A 13,221-nucleotide genomic window follows, 5' to 3' on the forward strand; every position below is an offset into this window, starting at 1 on the left:
AGACATGTCTGTATCCCCAGGACTGGCACATAGCACCAATTCTAAATTAATCTACTAGCTGATTTAAGGTATACTAGACTGAATTTGGGGGGTCTGAATTTGGCTACTGTTCATGAAGCGGACTTAAATGATGTATTAGAAGATTCCAAAACAGGTTAAATAACTGACATGAAGAGAAAGGAATTTTCAAATGCCACCTCCTCAGTTGAAACCAAAAATACTTCTCATCTCATTAGAACTAAAATTCTCCAAAGCAGGCAACAGCATTGCATCATCTCTGTGCAGAACTCGTGATTTGTTTGGACACAGAGGGACCTCAATGCTTGGCTGACAACTGGGACTCCAGCATTCTTAATCCATGACAACTACTCCTACTGGTCCCTTCCTTTCATAACTACAAAGGCAGCTGTCAGTTGGAGGGAGCCTAGTTTGAAAAAGAATTTTAAAAGATAATTTAGTTTCAGATTCAGCTAGAGAGAATAAATAAGCAAACTTCCAAAACACAGATCTCATCCTATTACTTTCTCTTTTCACAGCTCCCAATAAAAGTTTCTCAGGAATACTTACAACTCTTAGCAAGAAAATTTGCCATATGAGTGAATTAGAGAAGTGAAGAATCCCAAATTTACTCAGAAACCATGGCAGAAGAGAAAGTTGATGTTAAGCAGAGAGCTGAGCTGCAGTTTTGTAGCCCCGTGTAGAAGGGAGGGTTGGATCTTGCAGTTGTCTACTTCAATGTGCAACCATGAACAATTACTAATGCTTTGTTATTAACTAACACAACTGATACAAACACTCAATTATAACATCTCATAGGCAAACTCGAAAACTGCGTGATGCTGAGCAAGAGAAAGACCGAACACTGCTTAAGACCATCATAAAGGTTTGGAAAGAGATGAAGTCACTGCGAGAGTTCCAGAGGTTTACCAACACATCCCTGAAGCTGGTCTTGAGAAAGTAAGACTTCTCAAATACCAGTTTATTGGGCTGTATTATACACCAAGAAAGATGTGTAGTATATAGATACTACCAGCAAACATCAGCAACCTTATGCTTTCTGGGCTGAGAAAGCATTGCAGGCACCTGACAGTCCCCATGCCTCTCCCCAGTGGTTTTCATTGTCTTAGCTCTGTGCCTAACCACTAAGAACACACCCTTTAATATCGCTTGTCTTTCACTTTTATAGAACCAGTGCCTAATACACAGACACTTCTTTGTGTTTTATGTATTTCCATGATCGACAGTGTGTAACTATAGTTCTGTTTATAAAACCCTACTATAGGAGATGGCTCAGTTGAAAGAATGCTTGCAGCATGAGCATTAAGACCTGAGATCAGATCCCTAGCACCCATGACAGAAGCCAGGCATGCTTGCACAATTCTGGAATTCTAAGCTTGGGAGTAGGGATGCGGGAACAGATGGATCCCAGAAATCCCTGGCCAGTCTAACCAACTGATGAGAAACAAGTTCAGGATGAGAGGCTGTCTCAAAAGATAAGCAGAGAACAACATTGGAAGACATTAAACATCTGTCTCTGGATTCTAGATGTGTACCCATGTCACTTACATGCATACACACACACACACACACACACACACACACACACACACACACATGCGCACACATGTGAGCGAGCTTCCCAAATTGCCTTTTAGTATACATTCACCTAGGTCTTCAGAAATGTCCCTTGAAGTAAATTGTTGAGTCCTAAGGAACAGATATCTCCACTTGACATTCTTACTCCAAATGCACTCCAGAGGGGCGATGCTGCTTAATGCCTTCCCCAGTGTCGCTGTCACCAGGTTGGAGACCAAACAGCTATTGGTATAATTTCTGTTTCCCTGACTACTCATAAGGGAGGGCCTTTTGTGAATTAGCCATATTTATACCCTTTTGCAGAATGTTTGAGATTTGGTCAATTTTTTAATGGCCTTAGATGCCTTGCTTATGTACTCTTTTGCCTATTTGTAACGTGCAAATTCACTTAAAGGGAAAAAGTTGACCAGAAAGCAGATGAAGATGAATATGAAGCAGAGATTCAAGCTGAAATCCATGAATTGCTGGAAGAGGACACAGAAGACTACACAAAGAAGTTGGAAGAGTACAGAGCACTGCATCAGCAGTGGAAGGCCTGGAGGAAGACCCAGGTTTGTAAGACATCATTCATCCCAAGAGTAGGGCTGCCTGGGGACAGCCTGAGATGGTAAACTCCTGCCACAAGAGAAGGGAAGCTAGACCAGCATGCCACATGGGGGGAGGGTCTCCTGCTGGCTCTTCTCTGTCTCTCTTACCCCCTTGCTCAGGGGCAAAAAAGGACTGACTAGTTAATATGTTTGCTCAAAGACCCTCCCCAACCCTGGGCTATGCACAGACACTGTATTGATAGTATTGCTTATAATGAGTAATGACCTCACCAAATATGTATTTTCCATGCGTGGCCACTTTAAATGGAGGGTTTGATGGCCCTGCAAATGCTCTGCAGATGTTGCCTCATTTCAGAAGCCCTGCTGTGGGAGGTGTTCTGTTCCTGTCTCCACTTGATGAGAGAACTACAGCAAGGGAAGTGCTGATGGAGACAGGATGGGGTGGGGGTACCCAGTTCTCCCTGTTCTGGGCACAACACTCCTGAAGGACAGTCCTGGAGATCATTTGAAATCCAGGTCACCTTTCACCCAATAGAGGGCCAAAAAGAAGAAAAGGAAGCAAACAGCAGAAGAGCACCCCGAGGAGGAGGAAGTTGAGGAGCCCTTTCCCGAGGAAGAGATCAAGAAGCCCATCCCCCCAGAGCCCACTGACCCAGCTGTCATAGAACAGCAGGTGCGTGAGCGAGTAGCCCACAGCAGGAGGAGACCAGGGGAGCCCATGCTGCTTCCAGAGTTGAGTCTGGCAGGGAATGTGACCCCCAATGACCAGTGTCCCAGGTAAGCACATGTTCTAACCATACGTGATATTGGAATGTACCAGGTAAACACATGTTCTAACCATATGTGATATTGGAATGTACCAGGTAAACACATGTTCTGATCATGGATGACACTGGAGCATGCTCGTATGTACCCACACACACATATCAGTGAGGTACCTCACCACCCTACACCATATGAACTGAGAATTCATACCCCCATACATAGGCATGAGGGTGAACAAGTAAAAGTGCTGATGTATGCTTACTCTGGCAATTCCAGAGGGTTCTCCCACCTGTGTACCCCACTTGTCATGCAGAAGCACTTGTGGGAGAAGAACCCCAATGCAAGTCAATGCCTGCACTCCACAATGGCTGTCTATACCCGTGCTCCCTCCTACTAGCACAAGCCATTATAAGCTTCCTGACCTTGGTGGGTTCTGGCAACCAAACTCAGGTCCTTTAGAAAAACAGGAAACACTCTTGCCCACTGAGTCATCTCTCCAGTCCTGAATTAACTCCACTGAACAAGGAGTATGTTTACTTAAGATTTTGTTTTATATGAAAACCCAAGTCACATTTAAGAAGTCAAGGAGGCCGAAGTGCAACAGTGATTGGGCTCTTGCTCAGTCACCCATGCCCTTTTCAGTACCTGTCAATGGCTTCCCCATTAGTTCCATGCCACAACATTTGATTATAGCAAGCTCCTCAAGATTTGTCACTGTGTAGGTCAAATGGGGGCTGACGTGACCAACAGAGTTGCTGTGTCCCTTGTCATGTTCAGTATTCACTTAACAAATGCATGGTGATTCTTAGTAAGTTAACACTAACTACAGCTGTGCATGGTCTCACTTTGCAGGGTGGAAGTCTTGAGAAGGGAAGACGTCCGGAGACGCTCTGTGTACTTAAAGGTGGTCTTCAATAGCAAGGAGGTATCCAGGACTGTTAGCCGACCACTAGGGGCAGATTTCCGAGTTCACTTTGGGCAAATTTTCAATTTGCAAATATTCAATTGGCCAGAGAGCTTAATGCTTCAGGTATGTCTGTTAACTAGAATCCCTGCCCCAAGATGTTTTAAGATCGTTTTAAACCTTCTACGGGCCCCTTAGTGATTAAATGTCTCTTCGTAAGTTAGTGAAAACAGAGAGGTCAATACACTCACTGTCTAAAGAGGCTAGTGGGGTAACCACTGGGACTAGTGAGCTCCATAGTTGACTTTCCAAAGAATATTTCAATATGACCATCTGCCAGAATCCAGGCATGCTCTTTTACTGTCTGCTAGATAATGCTTGGATCCCATCATGTTGATAATACTAATTTTTCATGATGCCCTATCCCAGAAAACTAGAGTAAGTCAGAATCAGGTTGTTGACAGTTTGGTCACAAAGAGTATAAGATAGTCCCCATGGCACCATAATGACCCAACTCAAGGCTGGGGTAGACTAGCAGAAACCCTGATAATGTTTACTGATACCTGACAGTGCATTCTATTGCCATCTCTACTGGCTGAGTCTCATCTCTGGGTTTCAGGTCTATGAAACTATTGGTCACAGTGGTACAATCTTGCTAGCTGAAGTCTTCCTGCCTATCCCTGAGACTACCCTTGTCACGGGAAGGGCCCCCATCGAAGAGGTGGAGTTCAGCAGTAACCAGCATGTGACACTAGACCATGAAGGAGTTGGAAGTGGTAAGCAAAGCTAACTTGTTCTCAGCAGCTCAATGTTTTTCACTGCCAAATTTGAATATATCTTTTGTCAGTTCATAGAGAATTATAAATTACCACCAAATAATTATAAAATTGGTATCAAACCTTCAAAAGAAGCCAGGGATAGAGACTCCTAGCACTCAGGAGATTAAAGCAGGAGGAGTGCCAAAGCTTCAAGTACAGAATAATACCCTGTCTCAAAAAGGAGGAGGGGAGCTAACAAGGAGGGTCAACAGGCAAAGGCACTTTGTGCCAAGCCTGAGGGCCTGAGTCAAATCTCCCAAGACCCTCACGGTAGTTCTTTTCAGTCTTTAACATGTATTCACAAGATACGGGATTGTTGCCAAGTCATTTCTTTATGAAAACATGCATGACTACACTACCATAAAGTACTGTGTATGGATTAAAGAGCTTCAGTATGATCTTTGATGTCTTATTCTCAGTTTTAATAATCTTAATTGAATAATTAATCAATAATTGAAATGAAAATGAAGCATTATGCACAAAAAAAGATATATCACAGTTATAGAGATGTATAGGGCTAAAGGATACTAACTTTAATCATTATATGGAGATTATTCATCGACATTCTCAATTCTAAATTCTAATAAGACATATAATGGAACTTCTGGCTCCCTCATAAAAACTGAGCCATCTCCCCAGCCCTTTCTTAACTTCTTTTTAACCTATGTGATTATCTTTTTCTTTCACTGCTAGAGTCCTCCAAAGTCATCAGTTCACTCTTTGGCCATATCTAGTCATTGAAATTCACCCCTGTTCTCACCTTCCAATTGTTGTATTTTTCAGCCCTAGATATTGCTTAATTATTTTCCAATTATCCTGGTCAGTTTCTAATTCTTTTTACTTTCAGTAGGCTCACACTCATTTCTTTTTCATTCATGTATTCGTTCCCATTTATTTTAAGTGAACACACTAAAAATTCTAAATATGTTTAGCATTTTAGCACATCCTTTAATCCCACTGCTCAGGAGGCAGAAGCAGACAGATTTCTGTGAGTTCTAGATTAGCCTGCTCTACATAGCAAATTTCAGGACAGCCAGGGCTACACATGGAGACCCTGATCCTCCATCCAATTTTCCCCCAAATATTCTCTCTAATCATTCTAATACTGATCTCTATACTTATTGACCTAATTCCACTGCTTCTCACTCATTTGCCTGCTAACTTTTTAATCTTTACTTCATATCTGAAACTTCAACTTGAAAATTCTTTGAGGTTCTAATTCTAAAAGTCTGACGATTCCGGCTTAGTTACAGGTAGAATGGTAACAAGCTACATGACTTTGGAAGTCATGTATCCTGTCTGAATACCATCTTCCTCATTCATAAAATGCACCCAGTGATACCTCCTTTAAAGTGTAACGATAAGCGTGGCACTACAGGGGATCAGGGATACTGACTTATGTTAACAATAGTAATTGGAACTCCAGACAGTGAAGATACCGTGGTGCCTAAAAACTTTTATTTCCTTTAGTTAATTAAATGGAACTGTATAGACTGATTTCATCATTAATTTCCAACTTGTGGGAGTCAACACAGTAAAGCCTTGTGGTAGCCAAAACAGTTTAACTCTTAGTTTGCCTGTTCCTTGCCAAGCCTCCAGAAGCCTCTAAGGCCTCACTTTCTTTCAGAGGCATTAAACAGAGAGTGTTCCTTTGGTTTGTTTATTTGTTTGCTTGAGATGGGGTCTCTACATAGCCCTGGCTATCCTGGAACTTGCTGTGTAGATCAGTTTGGCCTGAAACTCAGTGATCCCCACCTACCCTGTATGCCTGGCCAGAAAGCGTTTCTTTTTCTTTTTAATTTAATTTGTTTTTATGCATGAGTGCTCTTGCATATATACCTGCAGGCCAGAAGAGGGCATCAGATCCTATTATGGATGGTGGTGAGACACCATGTGGTTGCTGGGAATTGAACTGAGGACTTCTAGAAGATCAGCCAATGCTCTTAACCGCTGGACCATCTCTCCACAGCCCTGCCTCCTCAGCACATGCTTTATACCTTCCTACTACCTTCTTCCTTGATGCTTACTGCTCACCAGTGTGCCAAGCATATATCTCATTTACCAGCTCCTTTATACACACTTTATAAACATCATAAGAGCAGGGCTCATTTAAAAAAAAAAGCTCACAGCAGCTCATTTCTTTTGATTCATTTAAATTCATTTATGTGATATGTGATAATAAAAAACCAGAAGCTTAATATTGGGGCTTAAGCTTCAAGCTAAAGATCAGAAAAGCAAACTAATAAAGCCGCTAGGTCTTACCTTTACCTCAAGCTAAACGGGCTGATCCTGTCTCCATGAGCTCTCCATCAAGCCTCAGACTGCTGCCTTTCCTCAATGTGGCTGGAGAATGAATGCCTGATACTGACCACTGAAGACCCTGCTCCTATCTTTTATATCCCCTAGTGCTGGGATTAAAGGTGTGAGTTCTGTTACTCTTTCAGAATGAATCAATCGCCTGTAGCCCTGGCTGCCCTTGAGCTCAGAGAGAGACATCTGCCTTTGTCTGATGAGTCATGGGATTAAAGGTGTGTGTCACCACTAGTATAGCTGCTTTGCTATTTGGATCTCCAGTGGCTCTAATAAATCATAAAAATATATCACCACATCTTTACTGCTAAGTTAAGCCTAAAACCAAATAGGAATGTGTAAAAATGTCTTAAATAGATGAACAAACACCTGCTTTTGAAATACTTCCTAGAAGAACACTATCATTTCCCTTATGTGTTAAAGAGGTGCAGTTCAGAGAAGTTTAGTTTTTCAGAGTTATCACAGCTGTAAAATTGCAGAACCAAGATACTGCACACTTGTGGTCTTAAGGATAGCACACCATGGAAACTCTACTCTCAGCTGTTAGACAGAGCCTGATTCTGCATAGCTTTACCTGCAGTGGTTTGGGCTTGGATCATGTACTCAATCCCTCCACTCCGACCCCAAGTGCCATCTCTCTATCATGAGCTCTCTTGACAGGCCTGCACTGTTGTCGCCCTTCTAAACACCATCCTGTTGACCTTGATGTCCCTTAGGAGTGCCCTTCTCCTTTGAAGCTGATGGCAGCAATCAACTGACTCTGATGACCTCAGGGAAGGTGTCGCACAGTGTGACATGGGCTGTTGGAGAAAATGGGATTCCTTTAATCCCTCCACTGTCACAGCAGAATATTGGATTTCGAAGGTAACATGTCTAGAATGAACTAGTGACCAGTGTCAGCATTGTTATTATAACCCGGGGGTGGAGGGGGGCTTGGGATATCATATTCTTTCCTTTTATTTCTAGAAGCCTGTATTTCATGGTACTTTTACATTTTTTTTCTTGAGAGAAAATTTAGAATACTATTCACCTGACATATATAGGATAGGCATTGGTGGCAGATATACCCCCTTAAAAAAGTTCATTTGATTGTCTCAGAAACTCTGTGTGGTCTTTTTTTTTCACCTCATGAACAGAGAGGTGCACAGCATATGGTTATATATTTCTCTCTTACTAAAGGTTATTTGGTAGTGATTGGCAGAGCTTGCTGGATGTGGGAAACTTCCTGCTTTCCAGCTCTCTTCCCCAAGTGCTAGATCCTAGGTCGTCCTCCAGAGGAGAGGCAGGATCCCTGGCCTCCCAGTCTAGCCCAGGTGGCCTCTGTGGTGTGCTGTTGATCCAGGCAGCCTGCAGCCTGGAAACCCTCTGTCAGAGGCTCCCTATGCCATCTCCATATAGATACATCACCAGTCAGCTACCTCACCATTCGGGTCATGGTTGCCCCATCTCAGAAGCAAAAGGCTATTTAGAACCAGAGAGATGATTCAGTGTGTAAAGGTGTTTGCTGCCAAGCCTGACAACCAGTTTAATCCCTGGAACCCACAAAGCAGAAGAAGAGAAAGGACTCTTGAAGCTTGTTCTCTGTTCTACACACACACATGGTATGCATGCCCATACCCATATGTGCACACATGCATGCATGCACACACATACAAATATGAGTAAAATGATACATCTCCATCACAGATGAGACATCTTTCCAAATGACTTCAACATATGGAGAATCAAAATGAGATTTTGTTTTGTCCCCTTCATGTCCTACGTATCCCCATACCAACCTGCTACAAGTAAATGAAGCCACCATGTGCCAAGTCAAGAATCACTTCTGATAAAGACCTGGTGTGCCCTGCAGCTGGGCATTTTCTCATCTTGACACTGGAATTTAGTGCTGAGGACATCTCCTAAGCCAAAGCTTTGGCCCCTCCAGAAGTAAAGCAGGGAATGAGCAAGTAAAGTGTGATAAATCCCACCTCAGCCATGCTGACCATGAATCTCCTTTGAGTTCTGTGTCCAAAGCTGCTGTCCAAGTGGCCTGGGAGCTGAGGCATCCAGGGTTCCCTGGACCACAGCAGCAAGGATGTGAAATGAGGAACACTTCACTGCACTGGGCAGAGCTGTGGCATTAGGTCACATGGGCACTCCTATTCCTACTTCTTTATTGCTGTACAACATATTTAATAATCAAGAAAAGAAAGAGCCCCAGGTCTCTGTAGTGAGCTTCCTCTTGTAGAAAGAAGTTAACGGTGTCTGTAAGTAGTGTTGACTCTGTTGAAGTCAAGCTTCTGATTGCTTCTCCTGCTTGTGTTTTTTTCCAGTGCTTTGAAGAGTGCAGACGCCATCTCGTCCATTGGCACATCAGGGCTGACAGACATGAAGAAGCTAGCCAAGTGGGCAGCAGAGTCCAAGCTTGACCCCAATGACCCCAACAATGCCCCTTTGATGCAGCTGATCTCGGTAACATGGCCAAAGACGCATAAACCATTTCTAAATTCTGAGATGATAAAATACATGCCTTTTCATGCATTTTCTTTTGCAGTTTCCTGTACAGCTGTTAAAGAATGCGAGAGCTGTCAATCACAGGTTAAAATCTCAGCTCTGCCACCTTCCTGGCTGTGAGACGCAGTTGGGCATCAATGCTATAAGCCCTGTGCTGCCCCCTCACAGTGGATGAGGAGGATACGAGCCAATGTGTATAAACTCTCAGATGGGCACACAATCCACATACAATAAATATAATTCGCTTGTTTTGTTACTGTTTCTGCAGACTCAGAGAAGCTCCCAAAGAAAGGTTCCATTCCCCCACTACACAGAAAGACAAATAACTTTAGACTCAGAGCTGCTTGTTCACAACCACCCTGATAATAACCAGATCCCAGGTCCTCTTCTTACGCTTTCAGTACTGATTGGGTAGTTTATGAAATTTGTCTACAGTCATGTGACCCTGAACACACCCACTCTATCTTTCCTGGAATCAAATGCAGTGGGATGAAATGTCTCAAAACTACTGTGAACAAGTACGGGTCTCAAGGGTGACCATACAACACATGCTCATCATCATGGCTTATCAGATGGATAATTATAAGTGTTGTGAAACTTTCATTTTCATCCAAGTTTCAAGACAAACCATTTCATTCAGCCTTTGCTCCTTACAAATATTCCTCTGACTTGCCGCTGCTTAATATAGAGAACAGTCATACCAGAAAGAAGAGCCCACGCCACCTCAACTGCAGTGTAGTTTATAGAACATTTTCATGTCATGTCTTAATTACTATCTTGAAATCATCAATAGATGTACTTACCACATCCTTTTATTTATTTTTTACCCATTAGTTTTTCCATGGAAAATAAAGCACATGGGTTTCCTTTCAATTGGCCTCTCTTTGTGGGCCAAGAGTTTCCCTGGCATAAGAGCAGGGTCCCCTTTGCCATCCTATGGCTCCAGAAAGTCCCTGCTCATTTCCCTGTTCTTCCTAGCAGGAGGTCGCAGGTGGCAAAGCACCAAGCCTGGAGGCTGGCAGTGCCTGAAGGGAATGTAGCCACTCTTCCAGCTTCTCTGTGGTGTCCAGGAGCTGTACTTCCTGGGCCCTAGAACTTGGCTAGCCTATGCTCATCTCTGGTTCACTCTCAATAACCAAGGCCATGAGATGCTGTTCAGACAGGAGACCATGATCACCCTGGGGGCTGAATGAAGCCAGCTGGCAAGGAGTCTTGATCTATACATCTGCACACAGGAATTTAAAAGTCACACACATTGTGTGCACCTTAGGCAATCTTATTTCCAGTAAGCACCTGGTCAAGGCACTGCACCCTGACATGAAGCTCTCCCTTTTCACTCTGCATGTATTCATAACAGGAAAGCACAGATATGAAAAATGAAACTACTATTTTTTTTGAAAAATGATTTATGGCGATTAAAAAAATAAAATCCACTAAGTATTTGCTTGCTGCCATTGCTTTAATGTAACTAACCTTTCAATTCTGTTGGTCACAAACTGTTCGGCATTCCTGGAGCTCAGTTCAGTTTCTTTAGAAAGCATCTGCCTACTATCTGGAACTGTGTGTCTTCTCCCTCTTGTAGGTTGCTACCAGTGGAGAATCCTATGTCCCTGACTTCTTCCGACTGGAACAGCTACAGCAGGAATTCAACTTTGTCTCAGAAGAGGAATTAAATAGATCCAAACGGTTCAGGCTTCTCCGTCTTAGAAGCCAAGAGGTGCCAGAATTCCGGAATTATAAACAAATCCCAGTGTATGACCGAGAAATTATGGAAAAGGTATTCCAGGTAAGAAATTGAGCAAAGAGGTTAACGAGCTGTCTGCTATGGTATTGAGCATGCTGCTGGACGTGCACCTTGTCACTGTTCCCGGCAATGCTGGTTTCTCTACATAGGCACAATTAGAATTGTAAGGTTGAAAATATCTTCAGAGCTGATATTACTGATTATGCGTGCCTTAGTCAAGCATTCAGCTCCACTTAGGTAGGGTAAGTTCATGGTAAGCACGCTCTAAGACATTAGGACACAGTGACAAAACCCAGGGAGAACAAGAAGGGGAGGATTTGAACAGCCAAGACAAGATGGAAGCCCAAGACCAGGAATAGTATCTAAGAGCAGAAGAGTATCAAAGGCTCGACAGGTCACAGAGAGAAGCAGGACTCGGTGGCCCTGGAGGGATTATGAAGAAAGGAAAGTGTTGATGGAGCAGGCTGGCAAAAGTCAGATAAATCTGTGAGTGAGGAGGTCAGTGGAGAGGTCTACAAATTATTGTGATTTTTCATGTAGAAACTACTCTTGAGAAGTATTTTTAGTTATTTGGTTCTTCCTGGTATGAACCTGAACCCACAATTGAATTTCCTCAGCCATCAACTGGAGTTAACTAGACAATGAAATCCCCTAAAAGTATGAGAATAAGGACGGAGACAGAGGTCAGTGGTTAAGAATTCATGTTCTTGCAGAGGACCTGAGTTCAATTCCCAGCATTCAATATCCATAACTCCAGTTTCAGGGAATCTGATATGATACCTTCTTCTAAACGACATGGATGCTAAGCACACACATTATACACATATGTACATACATGCAAATAAAATACTTACACATATAAAATTAAATAATCTAAAAAATTAATTTTTAAGATTCAAAACAAAGCTGGACATTGGAGGCACACACCTTTAGTCCCAGCACTTGGGAGGCAGAGGCAGGCAGATCTCTGTAAGTTTGAGGCCAGCCTGGTCTACAGAGTGAGTTCCAGGACAGCCTCCAAACAATACAGAAAAACCCTGTCTTGAAAAACAAAAAACAAACAAACAAAAAAAAAAAGATTCAAAATAAAATTATGTGGATAGTGGAATGCATCTATGCCTCAAGTCCTCCCAGATGCTAGGGCACTTATCCATCCTGTCTGGGCTTCTGGTATAGTGACTTCCTTCTCATTTGCAGATAGTCTTCTCCAGTTGACCACAGGATCACCAGAATCATCCAAGTTTGTATCTATAGGCCTTAGCAAATGGAGACAGAGGTGCCCTCCTCTCCCAGGTCCAAAAATGTTGAAAAACATCTCTGAGTCACTGAATCTAGGTTAAAAGACACTGCTGGGCATTCAACTATGATGGAGAATTGTATACAAAGTAGAATGTGGTAATCCCAGGGGTGCCACCCTGTTTTATCAGTAGTTAAAAGGAGAGACCTGGGCAGACGGAAGCCCAAAGAATCCATCACTATCCTCCAAGTAGCTGACCCAAGTCATCTGTAGCTAGATGCCATGTGATAACACTATGGTTTTCACAAAAGTTTTTCACTATTTTTACAATTGCTTCACTTAACACTGACAAGTCACGACGTGAGTAGGGCTTGATCGAGTTATGTGGTGAGCTTATTAGCACCCTGAGTTATACCAGCTTCTTCTCTTCTCCCATTGTGTCCATTCCTTCCAGTGTGAACACTTTAACTTAATAGTGTACAGGCATTCCAACTAACTGACTCAGAATCCTGCACACTGCATATGCACCAAAGATCAGGAAGGAGGGGAAGGAACATTTAGAACCAAGATTTATGACTTAAGCCACATGTGATAAATAATTCCCCAACCCCGAGAAAAACATCAGGGAACACTTTAAAAATCATAACACTATGATGTCCTTTTACTTTTAGGACTACGAGAAACGATTACGAGACAGAAATATAATTGAAACCAAGGACCACCTGGATGCTCACAGGGCCACAGTAGCCAAGTACCTTCAGCAAGTAAGAAAAAAAATCATTTAAAGCCGTCTTCACAGGGGG

General features: G+C 42.8%; 1 protein-coding gene across 4 annotated transcripts in view; it reads left to right on the forward strand.

Annotated features, from left to right (window-relative positions):
- Cc2d2a (coiled-coil and C2 domain containing 2A) overlaps nt 1-13,221 on the forward strand; it is a 71,765-nt gene that overhangs the window by 34,218 nt on the left and 24,326 nt on the right. For all 4 annotated transcript variants that reach the window (XM_040747039.1, XM_040747037.1, XM_040747040.1 and 1 more), the window contains 9 exons: nt 817-957; nt 1,991-2,147; nt 2,680-2,921; nt 3,762-3,939; nt 4,433-4,589; nt 7,658-7,805; nt 9,257-9,395; nt 11,020-11,223; nt 13,090-13,182. In XM_040747039.1, the coding sequence (XP_040602973.1) occupies nt 817-957; nt 1,991-2,147; nt 2,680-2,921; nt 3,762-3,939; nt 4,433-4,589; nt 7,658-7,805; nt 9,257-9,395; nt 11,020-11,223; nt 13,090-13,182 (1,459 nt within the window). The remainder of the gene's footprint in view (nt 1-816; nt 958-1,990; nt 2,148-2,679; nt 2,922-3,761; nt 3,940-4,432; nt 4,590-7,657; nt 7,806-9,256; nt 9,396-11,019; nt 11,224-13,089; nt 13,183-13,221) is intronic.

Source organism: Mesocricetus auratus, unplaced genomic scaffold, assembly GCF_017639785.1.
Source record: "Mesocricetus auratus isolate SY011 unplaced genomic scaffold, BCM_Maur_2.0 Super-Scaffold_100006, whole genome shotgun sequence".
Lineage (NCBI taxonomy): Eukaryota > Metazoa > Chordata > Mammalia > Rodentia > Cricetidae > Mesocricetus > Mesocricetus auratus.